General features: G+C 34.2%; 2 protein-coding genes across 2 annotated transcripts in view; both read left to right on the top strand.

Moving 5' to 3' along the window:
* Positions 1 to 23038, top strand: part of LOC131858188 (probable 2' cyclic ADP-D-ribose synthase BdTIR) — a 48600-nt gene extending 25562 nt beyond the window's left edge. Inside the window, exon 4 of the mRNA XM_059211309.1 lies at positions 22964 to 23038. Within this exon, the coding sequence (XP_059067292.1) occupies positions 22964 to 23038 (75 nt within the window). The remainder of the gene's footprint in view (positions 1 to 22963) is intronic.
* Positions 23039 to 23649: 611 nt separating this feature from the next.
* Positions 23650 to 24111, top strand: LOC131051844 (probable 2' cyclic ADP-D-ribose synthase BdTIR). Its single transcript, XM_057986449.2, has one exon. It carries the CDS (start codon positions 23650 to 23652, stop codon positions 24109 to 24111), a length of 462 nt encoding a protein of 153 aa, XP_057842432.2.
* Positions 24112 to 25921: the final 1810 nt, after the last annotated feature.

Below are 25921 nucleotides of genomic sequence, written 5' to 3'. Positions count from 1 at the left end.
TAAGAGGTAATAAGGGTTCATGGGACACAATATGACCCCTATGGACACCATACGACCCCTAACGACACCATACAACACCTTAAGACACTAAATCATGTCGTTAGGGGTCATATTGTGTCTTACGACCTCGTAAGACACAATATGACCCCTAACAACATGATTTGGTGTCTTAAGGGGTCCTATGGTGTCGTCAGGGGTCATACGATGTCCATAGGGGTCATATGGTGTCTTGGGACACCATTGGACCCCTTACGACACAAAGACACCATATGACCCCTTACGACACAATATGATCCCTTTTCACTAGAATATGACCCAAAGCAACCCAATATGGTGTCTTTAGGGGTCATATGGTGTCCTAAGAGGTCATAAGGGTTCATGGGACACCATATGACCCCTTAAGACACCATATGACCCTTAATGACATGCTTTGGTGTCTTAAGGTGTCCTATGGTTCATAAGAGGTCATAAGGGTTCAGGGGACACCATATGACCCCTTAAGACACCATATGACCCCTAATGACATGCTTTGGTATCTTAAGGGGTCCTATGGTGTCCCAAGTCACCATATGACCCCTAACAACACCATGGGACCCCTTAAGACACCAAATTGTGTCGTTAGGGGTCATATTCTCTCTCTCTCTCTCTCTCTCCCTCCCCCCCCCTCTCTCTCTCCTCCTCTCTCTCTCTCTCTCTCTCTAAAATATGACTAATAAAATCCGATATCCGATTTAATCGGATATCGGATTTTTGCCATGCGATAGTTTACCAAATAAATGGCGGCAACGAGAAATTGTTTGGGGACCACAAATTTTTGTACTAAAATCGGATATCAGAAATCGGATTTTTGTAGTCAAATTTTCAAATTTCAAATTTCAGCTCAAGAATGCTTTGGTATTTGGCTTAGAAGTGACAAGCCTGGAAAGTCAACTGAAAAAACGTGTTTTTTAATATTCCTTGATTTTCCAGAGTTTACACTGGTGGTTGATGACTTTTTTTGTAACCAAAATTGATAAAACGAAAAGGGTTTTTTAAGGACATTCCCAACGTTCCAACAATATAAGGTTTGTCTTATTTCAACTTTAATAAATAATTATTATTTGTTTTCTAATTGAATTCCGACAATAGTCTTGATTGATATACTGATTGAAAAACACTCATAACTTTCAAACGATATAACATTTTTTGAAACCGAAACATGCGTCACATCCTATGCTTTGTCTACTATAGGGAAAAATAAAAAAAAAATTAAGTTTCATAAGGTTTTGACCAAGTTAAGGTGGTCAAACATAGGAGTTTCTGAATTTCTGAAAAGCTGTAGTAAAAATTTCATAAATAATTATTTAATTTATAAAAAATTTTAAAAAAATATGTGTCACATCCGGACATGAGTCTAATACTTATATTATAAATATTATTAAAAAATATTAAGAATTGATTGTGATTAGGGTGGTCAGACATACGTCTACTTCATATTTTTTTCCTGAAATTTTAGTACCACTGCATTGAAATTTGAAATTTTCATCAAAAAGGAGATTTTTTTTCCAAAAAAAAACTAGTAGCTTAGAAACTAAATTCAATTTTCTATATATTCTCTTCTTACATATTTTAAAATTAATGTTCACAACTTATTCAAATTTTCATGTCAAGTTGCATAACTCTGATTTTCTGAAATTTCATTGCCACTTAAGGGCATGTTTTGGCACACCATGATCCTGAACATATATATATATATATATATATATATATATATATATATATATATATATATATATATATATATATATATATATATATATATATATGTATATATACATACATACATACATACATACATGTATGTATGTATGTATGTATGTATACATATATATATATATATATATATGTATATATATGTATATATATGTATGTATGTATGTATATATATATATGTATATGTGTGTGTGTGTGTGTGTGTGTGTGTATTCATGTATATATATTAATATGTATATATATGTGTGTGTATATATACACACAAATATGTATGTGTATATATACACACAAATATGTATGTGTATGTATGTATATGTATGTATATAAGTGGAATGTGCACATTTTATCGTGTAATTGGCATATATGTGTGTGTGTGTGTGTTTTGGTGGAGGAAATGTTGGGAATGAGGTGGGTGGAGTTGGCAGTGGTACATGTGTTAGGGAAGTTAATTTGCTTGTCTTGAGCATTGATGGTTGTCGTAAGATCATTTTTGATGGTTGTCGTAAGATCATTTTTGATGGTGTGTGTTTAACAAACATTGGTTTCTACGTGTAGAGAACAAACTTGTAATCTAATTAGGTATAGGAGAACAAGAGGGAATTCAACGTATTGATTGAATGTCCAGAATGACGATTGTTTGCAATTTACTTATATATATTCATGTATATATATGTGTGTAAATTCATTGTCTAAATTGGAGTAAAATAGGTAATGAAATTTTCTATGTATGTATGCATGTATATATGTCCATGAAGCTAAAATTGTTAGGAAGCTATTGTCAATCATATAAACAACAAAAAATATAGTATATATATAAATTATAGATAAAATGAAATGAACATTGTAAATTGCAAACACATTTAAATAGCTATGACCATAAAACACAAAGAGACACATGCACACACACACACACACACACACACACACACACACACACACACACACACACACACACACACACACACACACACACACACACACACACACACACACACACACAGTTCATCTGATAGGCTCCAATGTAGCCTTTTTCTCAAAGAATTGTCAGCCCGTAGTGAAATTGTCATTGCGGCAGTTGGAACTTGGAGTCGTCGGTGTCGGGAAAAGGTTAAGAAATGTTTTTTATTTATTGGTAATATGCAATGTTTTTGGTGGGTTTCTTAGGAAATGTGGACGAGGGAACATTTATGGTGTAGAGATTGACAAAGCTTAGTTTATTGTCTTTATTCTTGAGCGAGTGTTGTGTATTTTTGTAGAGGCAATGTTGGCAATGAGGTGGGTGGAGTTGGTAGTGGGAATTGTGTCAAGCAAGTTAATTCCCTCCCTTTGAGTATTCAAAGTAGTTATTTGTACAACATAAATGTGCTTCGTTGATGAAGAGAAAACATATATGTAATGCTGTTACGAAAGATGAAGTAAAGAGTATATTGAAAGTGTATAAAACAAAGCTAAGAATTGAAAAATGGGTATGTTGGTGCAATTAGTAGAGCCCCTATTCCCAGCCAGTGGTTCTCCAGCTTCCACTGCCGATTGACCAAAGAAGCATCATACATATTGACATTCAACTCAATGGAAAGAACACATCGACCAACTGTGCATTCTGGACAAGTATGGATAGAAGATAAGTAGAAGTTTTAATGTGGAAAATTATATTGGTTGCAAGGTTCATATGACAGAGCTACAAAGACACATCTATAGACATGCACATACATACATACATACATACATACATACATACATACATACATACATACATACATACATATATATATATATATATATATATATATATATATATTTATTAATGCACACACACACACACACACAAACACATATATACATATACATATGCATATAAATATACATACATACATACATACATATATATATAGTTGAGATGTCACTTTGGTGCTAATCTGTGCGGTTTTTAAATGTTTTAGATATTTAGAATTTCATTTAGTCAATAGAACCCCAATTCCCATCCAATGGTTCTCCTCCCTCCTCCACCAATTGAAAAAGGAACCATCATGTATTATAAAATAAAGTTTGATGGAATGTACATATCAGCCAAATGTGCAGTTCAAAGAAGAATGAATGAAGCATAAGGACAAGATTTCATGCAAATGATTATATTACTCGCAAGGTTCATGTGATAGAGACATAGAGGTACACACACACACACCACGCGCGTGCGCGCGCGCGCGCGCACGTGTGTGTGTGTGTGTGTACATAAAGTTGACAATGGGAGTTTAGATAAGAAAGTCAATTCGCTTTCTTTGAGCATTGATGGTTGTTGAAACAAGATTATTTTTGCTTGCGTTAAACATACATGTTCTTGCACAAAGGTCATGCAAAGTGTTAAGTATTTTTTGGGTTGTTTTTACTAGTAAGAGAACAATTTATAAAACAAGAGTAGAATAAGAACAAGTACCACACTTTTCAATTCAAAGCAACTGTGTATACAATAGAAATGTGCTTTGCTGCTAAAGAGAAAGTGTATATGTAATGCTATTACAAAAGTTGAAGTAAAGAGTATATTGAAAGTGTATAAAATAGAAGCTAGGAACTGAAAAATGGGTACTTGTTCTTACAATTAATTTACTTCCTAAAAGAAGCTGCATAAATTAACTTATGAAACAAATAACAATCATCTAAAGTTCAGGAAAGAATTAAGATGATTAAAACAACAAGAATGACATTTCTGACTTTGAAGCAACTATTTGAATAGCGGGATTGCTGATGACTGTTGGAGATGTGTATTGTATACAATCATAGTATTAATTGTGAGAATAAAAAAGAATAAAAAAAACTATAAATAGAAGGTAGAAAGTGAGGAATGGGTGATTGATGTTGTACTCATCGAATCAACTATAATGTTGAAAAGTGGCAATAAAAAATAAAGTGATGTGAACAATAATAATTAATTCAATTTAAAAACCAATAAAGAGAAATTCCCATGACATGTAATTATCTAGGTTGTGCAACAAATAACATGCAGTAAGTGATATACGAGTAACCCATTTCCTTGTAAATTGAAGAAGATTGAAATTTAAACAAGCATCAAGATAGTTTCTTCAATTGTGGTTTATTTTTCATGTACATAAAAAATAGTAAGTGTAAAAAATTTAGTAAAATCGTAGCAAACAATATTGATGGAAACAATAATAATTCAAAGACTGAAACATATCCGACTGCACGTTCGATTGGTGAGAAGGTATCTGTGTATATTATGCATTACAGAGAAAATAATTGTAGTCATAAATGAAGGAAGCAATAAAAATGAACCACTTGATGAAAAGTCCGATAATGAATCTATAGTTTTTACCAGCATGAGCATTTTTCATAAGTGGCAGTTGACTCTTTGATATGAGAGTACTTGCAATCTGGCCTCCTCTTTTTTCCTTAGATCAGTATAAGTATTATTTCCCAATTTTGAATACCTTTCAAAAGGAAAAGCAAGTTCAATGCATATAGCTTCAATTGATATGGCTTTGGAAAAAGCTGTGAATAAGGCTATGTTATGGGTCTTACCATAGTGTTTGGAGATCCGAATTTGAGTTATTTGCATTGAAGAGTATGTTTTTGACTTTTAGTTGCCTATATGGATGCGTAATGTGTGGATATATTGTTGGTTATGTTTTGGTGATTGTGGATTAGTGAATTGATCTTTAGAAGATGTGTTTTAGTCCCCACTTTCTCTTGGAGTGGATCAATGTGTGTATTTTTTGTTCAGAAAGTGTATCTTGATTTAGGTCAACTTTGTTTGAGATTTGATGGTCTATCTTGTATATATAAGTATGTGTATGATTGTGTTATGAAGATGTAGAAGAGTGAAGAGAGGAAAGGAAGGAATGTGTGATGAATGTAGATGCAAGGATAATCTGTGAGGTTTGATAAAGAGTAGAAGAAGAGTTATGTTCAAATGATATGCAAGTTGTGATGAGACTGTGAAAAATATTTGAGACCGTGTGTTGGTAGTTGAGATCAGAGTTGTGTGTGTTGATTATGGTCACTTGATGTAGAGGTCAAGGATAGCTTCATGATTAGGAGATCCTTCTTTTCATATCATTTTGTATCTTTCCCTAAGTGCAATTAGCTTCAAGTTTTGCAAGTCCACTTTTGTATCTTGCCCCATGATCACTTAGCCTTGGTGTACAAGTCCGAAGTAGTTATCTTTTTTCTTTGTAATCTGATATACATAGTGGATATTTTTGTGGGGATGTGCTCATCGTGGTTTTTCCTTGTTTGGGATTTCCACATATAAACATTGGTTTTCATGTGTTGGATGTGTGTTGAAATTTAATTTTTATATGCTTCATTTAGTTTTTGATTTGGACTGATTCGACCCCCCCTCTTAGTCCTACCTTGGGTTCAACAATCTCAGTTTATTTTTTGCTTCTCTTCTTACCAAAGGAGGATCCTTCTAGAGGCACTTGTTCAGTAACATATGATCCAATGAGCTCTTCATAAGTCCCAAATTTATTTTCATTGAAATCTATGTGAAGTTTAAGAAACTCATCTCCATACATCACACATTCTTCATCACTGATTTTATATCCAAATTTTATTAACTGAAACTTCTGGGGCAACACAACTTCCATGAAACAATGATTAGTATCAAACAAGAAAGTAATACTATCCCTATACATCTCAACACATCTTTTTGGGATCCTAAATATTGAAATCAAGTCCTTCCAGAGTTCATAGAAATACTCTTTGCACACCTCGTCTTTGTTTTGAACAACTGGAATATTGAGGAGGGGGGGGGGGTAATCAATATTCCCTACAACTCTTTCAACCAATATTGTTATTACTACTTTGCATTGTTATTTTAATAAGATAAAAATTAGTGATTAAATGAACAACAAAAACAAATATATCATCCACATCAACACACACAAGAGATCACAAGATTTTTTTGTGGAAACCCATTAGGAAAAAATAACTGAGAGGGTTAACTCTTGATATAGTATAACTATTTATAGAATATTACAAGTGCTCATTGCAAGGTTCACTACCAAAATGAAAGGGAGGGGGTCACTGCCAAGAGGGCTCACTACCCAAGGGAATAAAAAAATGAACTACTAAAGATGCATCTTACATATGCATGAATTATAGTTGTCATTAAGCTCAGTTGATAGACTTCTCACACTTAAATCACTCTTGAACTATCCAATTCAATCACATCTAATTACCATGTTGCACTTATGTCTCTGTCTCTTGATTTCCTTCTATATCTCTCTCGCATACATACATATAACATACCTCATCAAAATTAAAGACAACTAGGATATATAGACTATCCACAATGTTTAACCATGTCCTAAAAACCACAAGATCAAAATCACTTAATGAAATAAATGTGGATGCCAAAAACCAACTATTCTATTCCAGAGGAATAGAGCAACTGATAGACTGAATTGTCGATCCAAGAATCTCACCTTCCAGAGATCCAAAACATGTGAAATCTATAATAGAGGTATATTTGATGTATATAAGTGTACTACCCAAATTGCAAATCTATTAATTCAATTATGGAGCAATGCAGAGAAAAATATGATAGACAGAATCACTGAATATATCGAAGAAACAATAGACAAGTCAACAAAAGAATGCTAACATCAATGACAACCAATAACCTACACAAAATTTTCTTTCATCAATTATAAAACTCCAAAACTTTATCATTTAGATTATCCAAATATCTTTTTCTTTCCTACAATTAAGTTCTCATCACGAACAACATTCTCCTTCATTGGTATGATTCCATCTAAACAAAGACCAGTAATAATCTTTAAAGCTTCCTTTGTAATTCAATACAGTTTGTCTAGCCAAATGTAGTCATCATGAATTTTGCTCAAAACAATCTTGACCAATTCTTCATCAATTATTATAAAAAATTCACTCCAAATATCCAAACCCTTGTGCCCTAACTTAGTGATCGAGTGTAAATTTTCTCTAGAAAGGTAATCTTCAAAATAATTTATGTTCACATTGTCATATTCCTCAATCTATACATCAATAAACTTCTAGATATCTTCAAGACATACCACCCTAGTCGGTAGTGACTAAAATTCACCAACTGAAACATCTCTTATCAGCTCTTTCATAAATTTCTTGAATTCGAGTCAGGATTCACTTTCACAACTAACAAACTTGCTAGAATTCATGAGATAAAATTTGTAAATACCTTAGCTCTACTGATAGAAATTTCACTTTAATACTTCTTTCTACTCCTCAAATTATCAATTCACTGATAAAAAAATGAACAATAATAACTTTAGGTGATTTGTCAAATGACCTAGGGTTTTACCTCCAAAATCATCATCAAGGATGACTTTAAGAAACCACCCCCCCGGACAACTATGTAAAATCCTGGCGAATCAGACATTATTTTCGGGGGAAAATTTTCATATGGATGGCAGATTTTTTTTTCAAAACAGGGCAAAAAACTATTTTGTATTGGCGATTTTTTTCTAGGGTATGAAAATTCCATAAATTTCTACGGAATTATACCTTGTTCTATGGTGAAAATATATATTGTAGGAGGCGAATAATTTTTGTTAAAAGGAACAAACATATAATTGTATGGGCCAAAAATTTTACTCCGAAGGAAAAATTATTTAAATGTATTGGCGATTTTTATCCACCGCTTGAAAATTATTGAATTTGTTTTGGCGAATATTTTGTTATTTATGTAATTTATTGGCGATTTCATGAATTCATTGCCATTAATAGACAAGGCACATCACATCACATCAGTACTTCATATTGAATCCAGACTCTGCATGATGTATCAATAAGTGTTGCCTCTTTGATATATGAAGGGTGACACATACCTAAAATCCATCAATGATTTTAAACTGTTCGATGATCATAGATCAATGGCTGAAGTTTTATTTTGGCCCAATTTTTTGAAGGGAACATAGCTCACCAGAAAGTGCCTGAAATGGAATTGGATTCAATAGACACGTATCAAATATCACGAATCATGATTGATAATTTCAGTCATTTAATATATATCTATTCACTTATGGCAATCCACGCTGTCCCCACAACTTCCAATGTGGTACTTGCCAACTTGGTACTGGTTTTGAGCTGTTTCCAAATTTAAAGAAATTAATATGATTAGAGAAGTAATTATTGCAATCAAGAGCTTTATTTATATATGATCTCTGCTTCTTTCATCTTCAATTAGCCTTTTCCATTTGGTAGATAAATCCTCGGAGCTCACGGTATTTAAATTCTTTCTCTAGTTTTGGTTTATAGGCTTAGGTTGTTTAATTTGTTAATCTATTTTCTCAAGATGGACATTCCCATTCTCTTGAGAAGCATTTTTGTAGAGGACCAGAGGGCCTTTTTGGGCTCCATTAAGGACGAAACCCTCCAATCAGTTTGTAAGGAGGTCGGGTCATTCATCAATGAGGTTATGTGGATGGTGCTGGGTAGAGAGTTTCTGTGAAATGAAAATAGATACCATGTTAACATGGACATTACATCCAATTTCTTAGCGTCTCTTCTGGATCTCAGAGGAGACAAGGTGGATATGCTGATGCTGTTGAGGAAGGTTTTTAAGGAAGACTTCCTTGGAGATGACATTAGTGTTGTTTTCCTTGTAGAAGTAGGGGTGGGGATCCCTTGGGCGAGTGAATTAACCAAGCTTCTCCTCCGTGACTAAACAGTGACAGTGGCCCGACAACCGTTTCTCTTGAACTTGAATGTGGAGCACTTGACGTGTCACAGGAAATGGGCATGGATTGGCAGGGACTTCCTCCGGAAATGGTTGCTCCTGGATAACTTTCCAAACTACAATTAGCTTGAAGAATTCTCTCAGCTTATGTTGTCTGAAGAATTCTACATGGAAGGAGGGCCGAATTCTTATTGCAAAGTTGTAAACCATCCACTACCTGTGCCTTAGCCCCACCCCCTAGGTCCCTAGTAGTTTTTTTTCCTATGTCCTCGAAGCCTAACAGGCTTAGTGGCTCACTCAGTTTGGCTTTTAAGTTTTTGAGGGACTCAAGTCTCAGACTTGAGACAAAAAAATTGTAAATTTCCAAAGCATAAATATTAATGATAATTTTTTAAATTCCAGTTTGTTTCAGTTTGCCTCTTATAGTCTTATGGATATAAAAATGCTTTCTATAATTCTATTTCATTTTTATTAGATAATTTCTTTCAAATGTTTTTTTTATATGAGCTACGTTATTTCAATTATTTGTTAAACAATGGAAATAAATTTAATACTGTGATCTTTTTTATGTAATGCTATAAAAAAAATTTAGTTCGTTCCATTAATTATTTGTACATTGATTATGGTTGATTATAATTTTATAAATATATAGTCATTCAAAATACAAAATTTCAAAAGTTTCAAGATACAAAAGTTTATCGATAAAGTTTTTTTCATTTTATTAATTCAAAAGTTTCAAGATACAAAATTTGCAATCATTCATGCATAAACGCAAACAAAGAGAAAACCATACTGCCCACAGCTTATACCAAGCAGACAAAAAAACCAGTTCATTGCTGGATATCCATAACAAATGTTCTAGCAGTAATAAATCATTTGGAAGAAAATTAAAAAAGACTGGCCGATAGGCCATTCACTCACTATCCCCCTAGGTCGCCTCCTCCTAGTCCCTTCCCTCCTTGGAGGTCGATGCTTTTCCTTTTGTCGCTTCAACTTTCATTTTTGGAATGCAGTTAAGGCACCCAAAGTCGGGGTTGGCCTCCAAGCTTGCCAGTAGCTGTATGGCCCTTCCTTCTTCAGCCCTATCTCTCAATTCCCTACCAACCTCCATCCTTGCCACCACATGCAAAGCCTTCAGGAATTCATCCACCCAGGTTAATTTCACAAAGAGTTTCATCGCTTCCCACCCCACTTGGGCACGTTCACGACACTGGTATTTGATTTCATCCTCTGGGCCACAAATAAAAGGAAGCAATTCCTCCTGGTCGTCACCTTCCTTAATTCGAATGCCAACTCCTGACACCACCCACTCCAAGATTGAATCCAGGTTAATAAAAAAATCCCCCTCAATTAATTTGACCGATGTGAGTTTTACCTTTTCCACCTCCGGTTTGAATTCAAAATCCCACGCTAGAATCAGAGAGTAAACCTCCACGTTAGTTTGATACCGGTGACTGATATGTGCCACCTCCTCTACAAGCATCAGTCGAGCTGCCGTCCACAACTTCTCCTCCTTAAACCTAAACAATCCTTGCATTCGTTTATCCAATACTTTGCCTGAAAGGGGCACCAACTTCTTGTCTGTTCACAGTGTGAAATTGGCCTCCATGGTCACCTGCAATTTCAAAAGCACTTCCTGCAAAAAATGTCTTACAGAAGCTACGAACTACAGATTTGTTTCGCTTCAAAGCAAAAACTGGCACACAAATCAAAAGGTAATAAATTTTTCCTCCGTCATATAGGCCGGGTAATGAATGTGTACAATAAGGCATCAATGCCATGAGATCAAGAAAAAGATTTCCTGCCATCCTCTCCTTCCTCCGTTCGTGTGACCTGCCGCAAACAACTCCTTCTGCAACAATTAATTGCCACCTCGACATTTTTACTTTCCAAATTTGCTCGCCTTAATAGGTTGAGGACTGCACATTTTTCAAAATTAATACACTAAATTTATGTTAAACTTTTATATATATTTTTAAACTATTTTTTAAAATGATATATCGTAAACATATTTTCAAAGAATTTTGTTAAACTTTAAATTAATATTGAATGTTTTCTTTTTTATATTAAACTTTTACCTTTCAAATTGTATATTAAAATTTATATTATTATTTAGTTATTTGTTTTATTCTAGAAACTAAGTTTCATGTTTTATACTATTTTTGAATTTTAAATTTTTACAAATAATATTAACATTATATTTAATAGTTATCTCAAACTATTGCACATCTTTAAAATTTAAATGTCTCTTATTATGGGACTGACGACATTTGACAACACTCAAGTTCTCAACAGGTATCATCGTCCGTCGGATGAGCAAAGATCAATGACTTAGGGTGGATTTCGACCCAAATATGGGCAGTGAACACATTTGTGAGAACTTCACTCGGAATTGAACATTTTAAATTTAATTAAATATGATTAAGTCTATAGTCTATATCTCTATAAATCTTTTTTTCGGATGGAAGTTTAAAATGATTAAATAGACTTAAAAAAAAGACCCAAAAAGTGACATGAGTATGGTGACATGTAAGAAAATTGGCAGAAGTCATGAGACCCACTACATCTGTAAACAGGTACCATCGTCCATTGGATGAACAAAGATCAACAACTTAGGGTGGATTTCGGCCCGAATGTGGGAAGTGAACACATTTGTGAGAACTTTGCCTGGAATTGAACATTTTAAATTTAATTAAATATAATTAAGTCTATAGTCTATAGACTATAAATCTCTTTTTTGGGTGGAAGTTTAAAATGATTAAATAGACTTAAAAAATAGACCCGAAAAGTGAAATGAGTATGGTGACATTCCAGAAAAATGGCAGAAGTCATGGGACCCACTACATCTGAAAACAGGTACCATCGTCCATTGGATGAAAAAAGATTAATGACTTAGGGTAGATTTCGGCCCGAATGTGGGAAGTGAACACGTTTGTGAGAACTTTGCCCAGAATTTAACATTTTAAATTTAATTAAATATAATTAAGTCTATCTCTATAAAGCCCTTTTTTAGGTGGAATTTTAAAATGATTGAATAGACTTAAAAAACAAACCCGAAAAGTGACCCGAGTATGGTGACGTGCCAAAAAAATGGCAGAAGTCGTGGGACCCACCGTCCCACGACATCTGACAGTAGGTACCATGATCCGTTGGATGAGAAAAGATCAACAGCTTAGGATGGATTTAAGCTCGAATGTGGGAAGTGAACACATTCGTGAGAACTTTGCCCGGAATTGAAACGTTTTAAATTTAATTAAATATAATTAAGTCTAATGTCCTCAGAATTTATACTGAAGTAATGAATTTTTTTTCCTTCGGCATGGAACAGTTATTAATAATCATTAATAAAATTACAACATGATTCTAGATATTTTGCCATCGTCCGTTGTATGAGTTAAGATCAACGTCTTAGGGTGGATTTCGGCCTAGATGTGGAAAGTGAACACATTTGTGAGAACTTTGCCTAGAACTGAACGTTTTACATTTAATGTCCTCAAAATTTATACTAAAGTAATGAATGTTTTATCCTTTGGTATGGATTAGTTATTAATAATAATTAATAAAATTACAACATGATTCTAGATATTTTGCCCTTTAGGTATTACTTTTGTACTTTTCAAAGTTTTCAAAATAAGAGACTCATAAATCATAATCGTATTTCATTTCATGGACAAACCTGTAAATCGAGAGAGATTCAGAAATAGCTATTAGATTGAGGAATGCATGTTGCAACAGAGACTGTCTATGCCAATCGAGTGAAATATAAATTCCAGGTAAAATCTACAACACCTACATCCCACCTTTTTGCTTTTTTTAATCTTGTGATCCAATTTGAGGGTTAGCATTTTCAGGTTTTTATCTAGCATTATTTTGAATTATTAACAATAACAACGATGGGGAAAATGGGAAGCAGTAGTTCAACAGGAAGCAAAGTGAAAAACAAAATGTACCTAACCGAACTGGTTAAAACACTAGGTTTCACTGATGAATACCATGATATTTATGACCCTGCTATCCATGGTGAAAAGCATATCATAGATATTAGATATGCATTGTCTAGTAAGGCGGCAGATGCATCCAGGGCAAAATTTACTGTTTTCAACCCAATGTTAAAACAAAAAATAAATAAAATCGCATCATGGGATGCTGGATTGGGAATCATGGTGTTACCTGATGTACTCCCTTGCCCTAATTTTGTCATACTCTGCACCAAAAATTATGATGAAGATAAAAAAACAATTGTCAATAAAAATACAAAAGAGGAAATTCTATCCATAAATGAGGGAGAATTTGGTCGTTTGTTGAACCTAGGATTTGAAGCCCAAAACTCAAATGTCCAAATTGACCTTGAAAAGCTAGCAGGGAATTATGAGAGTCTCAATCCAAGTCACAGAGATTCATTTATCAAAGCTATAATAAAGAGTGGTACTGGTATTGTGTTGGATCAGAATCATAAGCCTCCTTATGATTCTAACATTTTTGTTCCATGGGTTGGGGATACTATTTCCTTGCTGATGTTTTTCTTGGGATTGGAAAATGATAGGGAAGTGGGTGCAATCCTTCTTGAAATAATATAATATCCATTGTGTAGGTCAACTGGTAAGATATAATTTTATTGAGCACATTGTTAAATCCATGCAAAAACAATTACTAATGATAAAAAAAGGTTCCTGTAAGTCATTTAGGTTCTCATCCTACTTGTGCTATCTCCTTCTATCCAAGTATCGTGCAATATTCTAGACCAAAAAGCTTCAAATTGTGAGCTATAAGATTGATGAGAAGACTAGGAACAGAACAGAGTGTCCAATATATGAATGGACACCAAAGATAAGCATGCATGATAACAGATAGAACTACAACCATTTTGTAGACTTGTTTTTGGCACCAATGTATAATGAAACTACAAGCACTCCAATGCCTAGGTTGCCTGTGTCTTGTAGAGATTGCATTCAACTCGGAAGTCAAATAGAATTGGCTGACTGGTTCTTCATGGAAGAATTCATTGTGTTAAGGTTTTACGGATCAGCAGTAAAACCATACAGACTTCCAATACATGTGACAAAGAGGGTATTTGCATTAGAGTATGTATGGCAATTGGAGAGCACATATAGGCACTCCCATGGTCAACAAAAGAAGAGAATATTTCCTTCCTTGCCTTTCTCATGTGGAGGGTTCACATTTGAGAGAAAAGCATTCAATGTGGCACATAATTTTTTGATAGTTTTTAACTTTGGTGATGAGGGTATCTCGCAGTATGATCCAATCGGTATAGTTCGAGCAAGGCTTAAGAAAAATGGGAACTCTTCAGCGTTATGTCAACATGAAAGTAAACCATTGCTATAAAAGCTTAGAAACATGGATTCCAGGGATGAGGTTAAAAAAGAGATGGCAAAAATTGCAGATGACAATAACATTTCAATAGAAGAAATTTCATCACAAATTATGGCATTGCACACACAGAGGACAACAGAGGAGGGCGAAGGCATCCAAAATAGGAGGTCATACAATTTCTACCTAAAATCTGCTAATCCATCTAAGAAATCTATTCCCAAATTAATTCTGCAAGAATGTAAAGAGTGTTTTTGGACTCAAACCAAAATAAATTATTTTTGGACTATGAGGAGGAATCTCAGTGAACCAAAGACCAGTGCAGAATTTGAGACCATCGATGAGGATGATGAGTTTAGCAAATTGTGGAATATGGAGCATCCCACAACAACACATGATAGGAGTGAAAATGATGATGAGTATGAGGTTGAGCCTGCTCCAACAACTACTACAACCCCTAAAATATTAGGTGCAGTCCATGAGTCCATGAAAGAAAAATATAGCAAAGGGGCAAGCATTATGGAAAAAAAGGGTTTTGAAGGTGGTGGTCTAGGTGCCAGAGAAGGGTGCATTTGGTATCCACTTTAGGTAAAACTTCCATCAAGGTCAAAATCAAAAGCTCCTGTTAAACTAGTCATTGGACTTGATTCTTCAGATTCATCACAGATAGGTACTACTCATTACCCTCAGGGTCCACCTACATTTGTTTCAGGTTCAAATCCACAACCACCACCACATCATGGTATTCCCATTGGTGGTGAATCAAGTGCCATAGCCACAGGTGGGGAATCTAGGGATAATATTCCCATTATTGTTCAGTTAAGTGATGTTGTGATTGGTGGCCATGGTGGGGTTGGCATGGGTACTACTAGTACTGCTGATACTAGTTGTCTAGTTGTTGGACAAGGGCTACAACAAAATATCTCTCACAAGAGGTCACTAGTGGTAGATACTAATACTATTCAGAATCCTATTTCAAGTGCCATTGATACTACAAAACAATCATTTGCAGCTTCAGATCACAAACCTAAAAAGATTATGAAAACTACACATGAAAGTGTCAGTGGGAGTGGGACAGTATCATGAATTGTTGTTGGTAATCCTAGTCAAGCATTAGTTAAAACCACATGAATAAGTGGAACTGGAGCCTCTGGTATTCCTATGTCACCTTTCAAACATTCAATTGCTTCAACAAGCCCAGATTTTCAATATCGCGATTACTATGAAAAATATGAACACACAACAAAAGCAAATAAAGAAAAAAAGAAAGCATTTCATAGGGTTTCCTTGACTAAAGTTTTAAATGAAGAGCCTGCAAGGAATAGGGTATTTCCAACATATGACCCACAGAAAGATATGATGGAGATCATGGTTGTTATGTCCCCGACCCCAACTAAAGATAAAAATCCACCACACAATCAGATAGATCCCTCTGAATTTCAAGTTAGCACCCTCCAAATGGATTTTTCCAAATTACATAATGTGGACAAAATTAGTGTGTCAAAAAGGACTAACGAAGTGGTCTATGCTTCACTACTAAAGATGGAGAGAGAAAAAAATAAACTGGAGAAACAAATAGAAAAGTTACAGGCAGACCTAGCAAACAAAAAATCAAGGAGGAAAGCATCAGAAAGCAAGTGCAATGATTTACAGAAAAGGATAAAAAATTCAGGCTCTATAGTAGAAATTGCAGAGCAGGAGAAGATGGATGCAGAATTGAAGGACCTGACAGAAAAACTGGCTAAAAGAAGTAAAAAAATTGATGAGGAAAGAGCTAGTTTTTAAAAAATATACAAAAGTTATGAATTTGTTGCTGCCAAAATGAGAAAATTATAGAACCTATTAGATCATGGGAAGGAAAAAGAAAAACATTTGCCAGAGGAAGTAGAGGAAGAAAGAAAAAAATGTGCACAAATGAAAGAAGACCTGCACAATGCAAATGATAAAATAAAAACTTTGGAGGAAAGATTGAAAGATAATATGAAAAATACAACGGAGTATATACAAGAAAACATTTGGCAGCAAATAATACAGAGGAGTGACAAGTTGTGTGAATGGTTTCAATTGACTAAAAGTCTGAGACTAATTTATATGAAAATCAAAGGGCACTATGAGAAGAGCACAATGTTTATTCAAAAGAGGATATGGCAAAAAAGATTTTGAAAGTAGTCTACAGTTCCAGTGATAGCTACTTGGCATCCAAGGGAGTTAAGAGCCGCATTGATGCCAAAGTTAAGACATCATCTATAATTCAAAAATACCAGAAGCTAAGGGAAACATCAAAAGTTATGGAAAATTATGGAAAAAAGATATTAAAGCTGCAAGAAAAGAAAAATAATTTGATTAAACTTGGTTTGCCTAAGACTGTTGACCCATCAAATAAATTCATTGGACACGAAGCTTACAAAAAAAACATGGAGATAAAAATGAAGTCTGATTTAGACTTGCTTCCAAAGGACACAACTCCCCAAAGCTTTCTGGAATTCATCCAACCTTTTACAACTCTAAATTCGGTAGTGGATGAAACAGTGATGTCAAGTAAATATTTTAAATATGGAATGTTGACAAAGTTTACAAAATATTGACCTTCCATCAGACGAAGAGTGGAGCACCCTACAAAAACTGGCACATAAATCTTAAGAATCATAGCATGTATTGCACAATTTTCTTCTTTTACTCTTAATTTCAAGGTTTTATGTTTTTTTTGTTTGCTATTTTGCTAATCTAGCCTATGAATCTATGATGCACTCACAATTTCTATTTTGCTAATCCAACCTATGAATCTATTTTATGAATAGGAAAAAACTAGCACTCGCTATTGCTATTTTGCTAATCTAGCCTATGAATCTATGATGCACAGTGCAAAACTTCAGCCAGTGAATTTGTATTCTCAAATTCTCCATTGCTTTAACATTTATGCATTTCTCTATTTCTAATTAGTAGGTTTTAGGCACTTCTATTATTTATGTTTAATTTTTCATGGCGTGAATTAATATTTAATTTTAAACTCTTTTTTTTAAACAAGAGACATCAAACATGTGGGAGATGTTAAATTGCTACTATGGCCTGTGATGGCCATATAAATCTGTGGTGAGTTTGTGATTTTGATGTTCAGTCTTCACATGTTGCAAACTTGCAATTCGAATTGAAGCTGTTGTTTCTCCCTTGTTTCTATAAAAGGGAATTCAAGGTCATTTGCAAAGGTTTCTGAAACTTTGTATTCACTTTTGCATGGACATTAGAGAATCACATAGGAGCTGTTGTTGCTCTCTTGTTTCTATAAAAGGGAATTTAGGGTCATTTGCAAAGGGTTCTAAAACTTTGTATTCACTTTTGCAATTTGCATGGAGAATCACACCGATTGGTGTATTACTATTGAATGAATTGTATCATATGGCTATATTTTGAAAGAATTAATGAAAATCGAAGTTCTCGACATGTGTATTACCATTGAATGAATTGTATCATATGGTTCTGAAATGTATCACACAAATTTGAGACTCAAATATTTATAAATAAACAATAAACATCTCTGTATCAATAAACACATTATGTTTTTTTTTATTATGCTATTTTAAATATGGAAATAGAAAGTTGAAAAATACAATTACAAATCAATATTAAATTCTAATTGCAAAAAGTAATATGCTTTTGTAATATGAATGATGAGATACAGTAATAAGATTAATAAATACCAATCTCTTACAGCTTCCATTCATCCTCATCAAATTCAGAGCTTTCTTGATTCTTGTCTGTGGTTTGAGTTTCTTCATTCTAAGTCTACATACCTTCACCAAACTGCATCTCAATGCTACCAATAGGTCCAGTACATGTGTCAATAGTCCCACTGGCACTTTGGTTTGAAGTGTTGCACAAACCTCTTCTTTCACATTTGGACATCCAGATTTGCAGTGCCCTATCGTAAGGAAAAGTGTGGACATCATACCTAGATGTATACAACCTCAAACAATTTTCCAAATTTTTGTCTAGTTTGTTTCTTAGCTTTGATTTTAGAAACCCCAAAGAATTGAAAAATCTCTCACCTTCCACCTTATCCAATATCATGGTAAGACATAAATAAGCAATCTTCACATATTCTGGCATTGAATCATGCAATGTTGTGTTCTCAGCTATATATTTCCAAAGGGCCTTGTTACTGATCCCTCTTCATGGGGGTTCTCCATTTTGCCATATTGTTCTCTCATAGTGTATGCAAAATGAGATGATTTCTCTCGAAGATGAGTTTCATCTAATATTCTATTTATAGTTACTCCATTCAATTCTCTGGATATGCAAAATTGTTTTATCAAAGTCAACAACTTGCTTCGAAAATCAGTTGCACCATTGAGGCTCCAATAATGAGGAAACCAAATTTAGACATGGCTTTGAGTAGATTGTCAGGAGGGAATTTGCTTCTAATTTGTGAGGAAAGATCATATGCAATTTTCTTCATAGAAGTAGTTACAGTCTCAACAATCTTGTCGAAATCTTCCCTTGTAACTCTTGCTAGTTGCTTCCCGGGGCACTTTCCTGGTTCCTCGGGGTCGACCATGGCATAGAAGTGTATTGGTATCTCAACTCCCCATACATTGGCACATACCTCCCCGTCTGCACCGATTTATAAAAAGTTATCAGGATTGTTCAAATCTGTGAGTGTCCACCACTTAACAATTTTTTTATCAGATAGTGTTGGTTGATTTTGATAGAGATTGTTGAGGGTCATGCATGTCATCTTACGCAACACAACATATTCTACAATATACAAATCTCTTTTTGGGATAGCCTTCATAATATTCCTCATTTCCTCTAGCATGGGTAGAAGAGCTGCTAAAGTTAAGAGTATCTCTAGATTACTTAACCTTTGAAGAAGGCCAGGAAATTTCGGTTGATTTGATTCATCATGAGTTGTGTGAAATAGTCCAATCAAGGATGGATATTCTGAAAAAAATCAATGCGTCGGACCATCCAAAGAGATCCATCTAGTATCATTATCCTTGGGAAGTTTGTTCCCATCAGTTATTTCATCAGCAAAGTGTTGAAATTCCATAAATCGCTTGGGACTTCGACAGAAGTGTGAGTAGAGCTCTTTGATTAAAATTTCAATTTTTTTATCGAAGCAAACTTGCTCACAATTCCAAAAGCTAGATTCATTCTGTGAGCCATGCAGTGAATTGCAGTAATGTAAGGTGCAAATGAAGTTTCAATCTTTGTACAAAAATTGTTCCTATGACCTTGCATTACTAAAGCTCCATTTGCTCCAACACAAACTGATTTTTTGGCTACTGTCATTTCATCCATACCTCCATATTCAATTAAACTTCTCTTTACTAGTTGAAATAAATTTTCCATTGTCGCACTCTCCTTCATTTTAGCAACAGATAGTAAATGAGGTTGGCGGGTATGATTCTATACAGTATAAACATGCATGCATACACATGAAGTATTGTCTACTTCTGTAACTTCGTCTAAAGAAAATGCAATAAAGTTTGACTCTCTTATTTTTTCCTTAACATATTCTTTTTCAACCTCAGCAAGACAACTTGCCCATTCCCATCCATTGTTTACTGACCAGTGTCTATTAGGATAGTTAGGAACTTTCAAAAAGTGTAATAAACCACTAATTGATGGGAAATCTGTCATAGCACGCCCTCTGCTCAAAATATAAAAAATGACTCTTAACTGAACAAATTTTCCCTGTTGTTCTATTTGCATTGCTTTTCCAAAAATAGCTTCAATAGAACCTTTAACTTTAGCAGGCTTCGTCTGTATTTTCTCATGAAAATAATACTCTTCGGCATTCCTCACATGCTTACATTCCTCTTTGTTTTCCATCTTATCACTGATTTTTCAACCCCGTCTATCATTTATTTTTCATAAACTTTACCCATATGCTTTTTTATGGTGTCAAATTTTAGTTGCAACCTAATTTCCTTGTTATGTTTCCAAGTGCAAATCTTACACCTGCACTAGTTCAATAAATGGAGGCTCGCCTTCAATTGGATTTTGCACTAGTTCAATAAATGGATACTTTGATGCCCAATTAGTTTAAAAATTCCTCACTAACATATCCCAATAACCTAATTTCCTAATTGGAGGCTCGCCTTCAATTGGATTTTGCACTAGTTCAATAAATGGATACTTTGATGCCCAATTAGTTTAAAAATTCCTCACTAACATATCCCACTCTCGATCCTTTTTTGATTATGGTTCACCCTTTTTTGATATGGCTTTTCTTTTCCCCTTCCGTGCATTATCATCAATGGCATTATCACCCAAGTCAATTATATCATTCCGACTAACTTGGGTATCTACCAGATAATCTTCTTCAAGATCATCCTGATCTGAGATATCAGGTTCGCCGCCATCTTCAACATGCGGTGTAGGTGGTGAATTTTGTACTTGTACTTGTGATGATGTACCTTCCTAATTTTCACCACAATATTTTCCAATGCCAAAGTATGAAGACAACATTTTGCTTTTTGTTGACCTCTCCTGGCCTTCCCCACATTCAGGTTTCCTACCCCTCTTCCTGTTCGACATCTCCAACGAAATAAAGGCTACCAAAAAATATCAATTTATTAAAAAAGCAATAATAGACTATAATGTATATTATACCACTTCAAAAATATGATCGCTCACCTTTAGGTCACTAGCAGTCGCCAATGTAGTCAACAACAATGATTTTCCTTGGTCTAACACTTTGCTATTGATCAAAATTCAGAGCCTAGAACCCACCAGATTATGTTGAGATAGATCTGATCTTTGCATGTATTTATACCAATCCTTATATGGTAAATTCTACGGGAATTTTATATGGTATACAAATATTTGGTGAATCCCACGTAACTATAACATGGCATCTAATTTTCGAGGCGATTATAGGTCGTCCAAATAATAGGCGAATACAATATAGTTGGTGAAAGTTGGGGTGAATAGAGACACGCGTCAGCAAGATGTAGGGCAAATTGTGTCCCCCTCGCTAACAAATATTCACATGCATATAGGCGAATTAATGTCATCTATTAAGGCAACCTCGGAGAGTGTAGGCAAAAAAATTAAATTTACCGCGTGTCCACCATATATTGTATTGGTGAACTCATTGCATAGAAACATTTAATTGCATAAAACATATGGCAATCGGGCTGTGACTTTGACATAAATTGATAATGTTCTGGCGACATGGCCACCCCCAGTTGGTACAAAATATTAGCCATTTCCGACATGGCCGATGTGAAAAATTCGCCATTGGCAAATATTCGCCACTAAAGTAATCTCTGATCATCATATTACCAAAAAGATGCTAAACAACTCTATCTGTGTGAATAGTCACTTTTCGAACCTTCGCATTCTATTGCATAGCAATATTTTCTACCATAATCTTCACCAAGAGTTCAAGTACATCAATTTACTCAATATATCAACATGTTGTGACAACAACATCAACCTCTTTGGCAGGGGAAAAGGATCTTCATTATAGCTTCCCCTTAGTCAAATTTCTGATACCAATTGTTGAACAACTGGAATACTAAGAGGGTGGAGGGGGTGAATCTATATTCTCTAAATCGTAAAACAATATTATTATTACTTTTTAGATTCACATCAATTAGCATGCAACAGAAAGAAATGAGTGATCAAATGAACATCAAAAGTAGAGATACCATCCACAACAACGTACACAAGAAAACACTAGATTTTTTTTTCATGGAAACCCGTTAGGGAATTACCACAAAGAGGGTCAACTCTCAATATAATATAAATAGTTATAGAATATTACAAATGCTCGCTGTCAAAAGATGAAGGTGCATTGGCAAAGGGCTTACTTGAACTATTATAGCTGCATCTCACATATGCATGTAATACAGTTCCAATTAAGCTTAGTAGACAGACTTCACATACTTCATTCACTCTTGAGTTATCCAATTTAATCACATATCACATATGATCTCTATGTTGCACTTCTATCTCTGTATCTCTCTATGTTTCTCTGTTACTCTATATCTCTCATCAAAAGAATACATCTCTCATATATATATATATATAGTTCCTTCGAACAGTTTTATCCAAGATGCTATATTGGCATAGTTCACATCCCCATCTCTAGATGGAAGAATAAGAAGATATATATATATATATATATATATAATTAAAAAAATATGATCAATAGTACAATCTGGGTGCTGTGGTGCTGTGCAGACAATTCGCTATGGAGATGTGCATTGTAGGGGCTGCATCACCGCTGCCGATGTGATCGGCCTTTTTAAAAACTAATCGGTTCTGCTTTGAATTATTTTATTTCAATAAAACGACAGGAATCCACGCTTGTCCAAAGAGATGTAGATATAACCGGTTGAGAATTTTAGGTATTTTATCTTGGAATAACCGGCTCAGAATTGTAGGTATGTTATCTTGGAATTGCCGGTTCTTTTGTGGCCGTTCTAGGATAATCCGCTAGAAAAAGCTATCGACTAAATATATTTTATAAATTATCTCGAGAAAACTTATAATCATATCACCTCTCAGAAAGTCAGCAATATTTGGGGATTGCCAAAGACACTAGTTTAAATGGCAAAATGGATGATTTTAATTTTTTTACAATAAAAAAAATATATTTGGGAAACTGCCGTCACATGGCGTGAAGAGTGAAGACAAATAGTTCTGGGTAATAGGCCGTCCAATCGCCAGAAGACTTCTTTATAAACGAGGGAGATAACATGACTCACATCTCTGTTCTAAGCCTCCGGATTAATAATATTTTTAAGACAACTTCAGACGACAAACTGCCATAGATGGCTTTTTAAGGAGGATAATTTACAGCAGGACTCCATCTCTCTTCGAAGCCTTCGTATGTAAGTCGTTTCTGCGTTTTCAACTGCAACGCAATGATAAATGTTGAGGTCTCTTCTCAGGAATACCATGTATTTATCAATCATTGTGGCAAGGATGTGAAGAAGACAGTTGCTAGTCTTGTCTACCACACTCTCTCTAACAAACAACTCAAAGTGTTTCTCGACTACAAATCACTTCAACAAGGGCAGCCTTTTCCCCTCACAATTCAGCAAGCAATTGCCTCAGCTTCCATTCATATTGCTATTTTTTCTAACAAGTACGCAGAATCCGCGTGGTGCTTAAGGGAACTGTGCTTGATGGAGGAAAGCGGAGCTTCCATTATCCCCATCTTTTGTGGTGTTCGACCCCGCGACCTGCGAAAGAATGGAGGAGTGTACTCAAAATCGTTGAGCAAACATCGTCTCACTCGCAGAGTGGACGGTGAGACTGTTGAGAAATGGAGAGCCACGCTCCGAAGGATTTCGTATAATTACGGATTTCAATTTCAAGGGTAAATTATATAGTCCTCTGCTTTTTAAATATTTCATAAAAGATTTTCTTTCTCTTCTCAATACAACTGTACATTCCACAATTTGAAGTGTTAGATTAACGTTTGAATTAAGCAAGTTTGTGTTACAGGGATCAAGGAATGGTGTTGGAGAAGATCGCAGTGTGTATAATTCAACATATCGAGGCCAAACGCCGATTTGAGGCCAATAGATCTTGCATATTCTGCAATGCCCTGTGGATCTTAATGGGCATTCTCTTACTTATCTTTTCAATTGGAAATATAATTTGAGAGGCCAAGACGGAACAATGTCTTTTACTAGTACAGTTGTCAAGTAGATAATATAATATTTTTCTTTTTGAGTTGTGATCTGTAATAAACACTTTTATAATTATGTAGACCATTTAAATAAAAACATAAATATATAAATTAACACATAAATGAAAATTACACAATGGTTTTTAAACAATAACAATTATTTATGACAAATTTGAAGCAGTTGATTATACTATTACGATAGCATTAAAATAAATTAAGGGAAATTCAATCAAAATTATTCTTTTGAAAATAAAATTATTATTTATTTATTAATGTTTCCCTTGTTATTTGGGGTCTAATAATAAAATATGTTTTCTAATCTTGGAGGAAATTTTATTTTATTTTTGATGTTGGGGCCTCATCCCCATTACATATCTTTGAATTATTATTATTATTATTATGTTTGATTAGATTGATCCCAAGACCTTCCCCATCCTATGGAAGGCCAAGAGTCACAACTTAGAATTCCACTTCAGATGTCCCTATTGGGAATTGAACTTGGGTATCCACAGTGAGAACCCGGTGCTTTAACTAGTTAAGCTCAACCCCTTGGACATCTTGGAGGAATTTTCTTAAATTGTGAGGTTTTGCAAAAATACAATAAAATCAATACAAAATAATTTGAGGAAACTCACCTAAAACTCTTTCAAATTTGAAATTACTACTTATTAATGTACCCTTTATCTTTTGGAATCTTATAAAAAAATATGTTTCTTAATTTTGAAAGAAGAGCTCCCTTGTAAGATTTTCCAAAAAATATAACAATAAAATCAATACAAAGTAATTTTAAGGAAACTTAGTCAATGATATTCTTTCAAAAAAAAAATTGAAGTAATTTTAAGGAAACTTAGTCAATGATATTCTTTCAAAAATAAAATTGCTACTTGAAATAATTTTAAGGAAACTTAGTCAATGATATTCTTTCAAAAATAAAATTGCTACTTGCCTACTAAAGCTCCTTATCTTTAGGTCTTATTAAAAAATATATATTTTTAATTTGGAAGAGGAGCTCCCTTGTCTTGTGGGATTTTCCAATAAAACATTTATTTATTTATTTTTGTCTTGGAAGAATAGTAAAAGTTGATTTTTCAACAAGAAAATATAGAGAAAGAAATTGTTTTATTTTATTTTTGAAACAAATTCTAATTTCCTTCACAATTGTAGTGTAGGAGTATCTTAAAAAATGTGTTAACTTTCATTACCCAATAACATGTTTGATATGCAAGGTATTTTTTGTCTTATTTCTTTGTTTTTTATTTTTTATTTTTTATCCATATGTTATTTTTTGTGTATTTGTTGATTCGATTAAAGAGAAATTTGGTATTCATATATGCCCATTTACTTCAAAGTTTGTAAGAAAAAGTCTATAGCTTTCATAAATGATTTGTTTGTACACACCTTCTCTCAACAACAAAATTTGATTTTGATTCTCCATTCATTAGTTGGTTCCACATAATATTGGTTTTAGTGTAGCCTTGGTAATGTTATGAAAGATGTCT

Source organism: Cryptomeria japonica, chromosome 1 (assembly GCF_030272615.1).
Source record: "Cryptomeria japonica chromosome 1, Sugi_1.0, whole genome shotgun sequence".
Classification (NCBI taxonomy): domain Eukaryota; kingdom Viridiplantae; phylum Streptophyta; class Pinopsida; order Cupressales; family Cupressaceae; genus Cryptomeria; species Cryptomeria japonica.
This window is presented reverse-complemented; position numbering and strand designations above follow the sequence as displayed.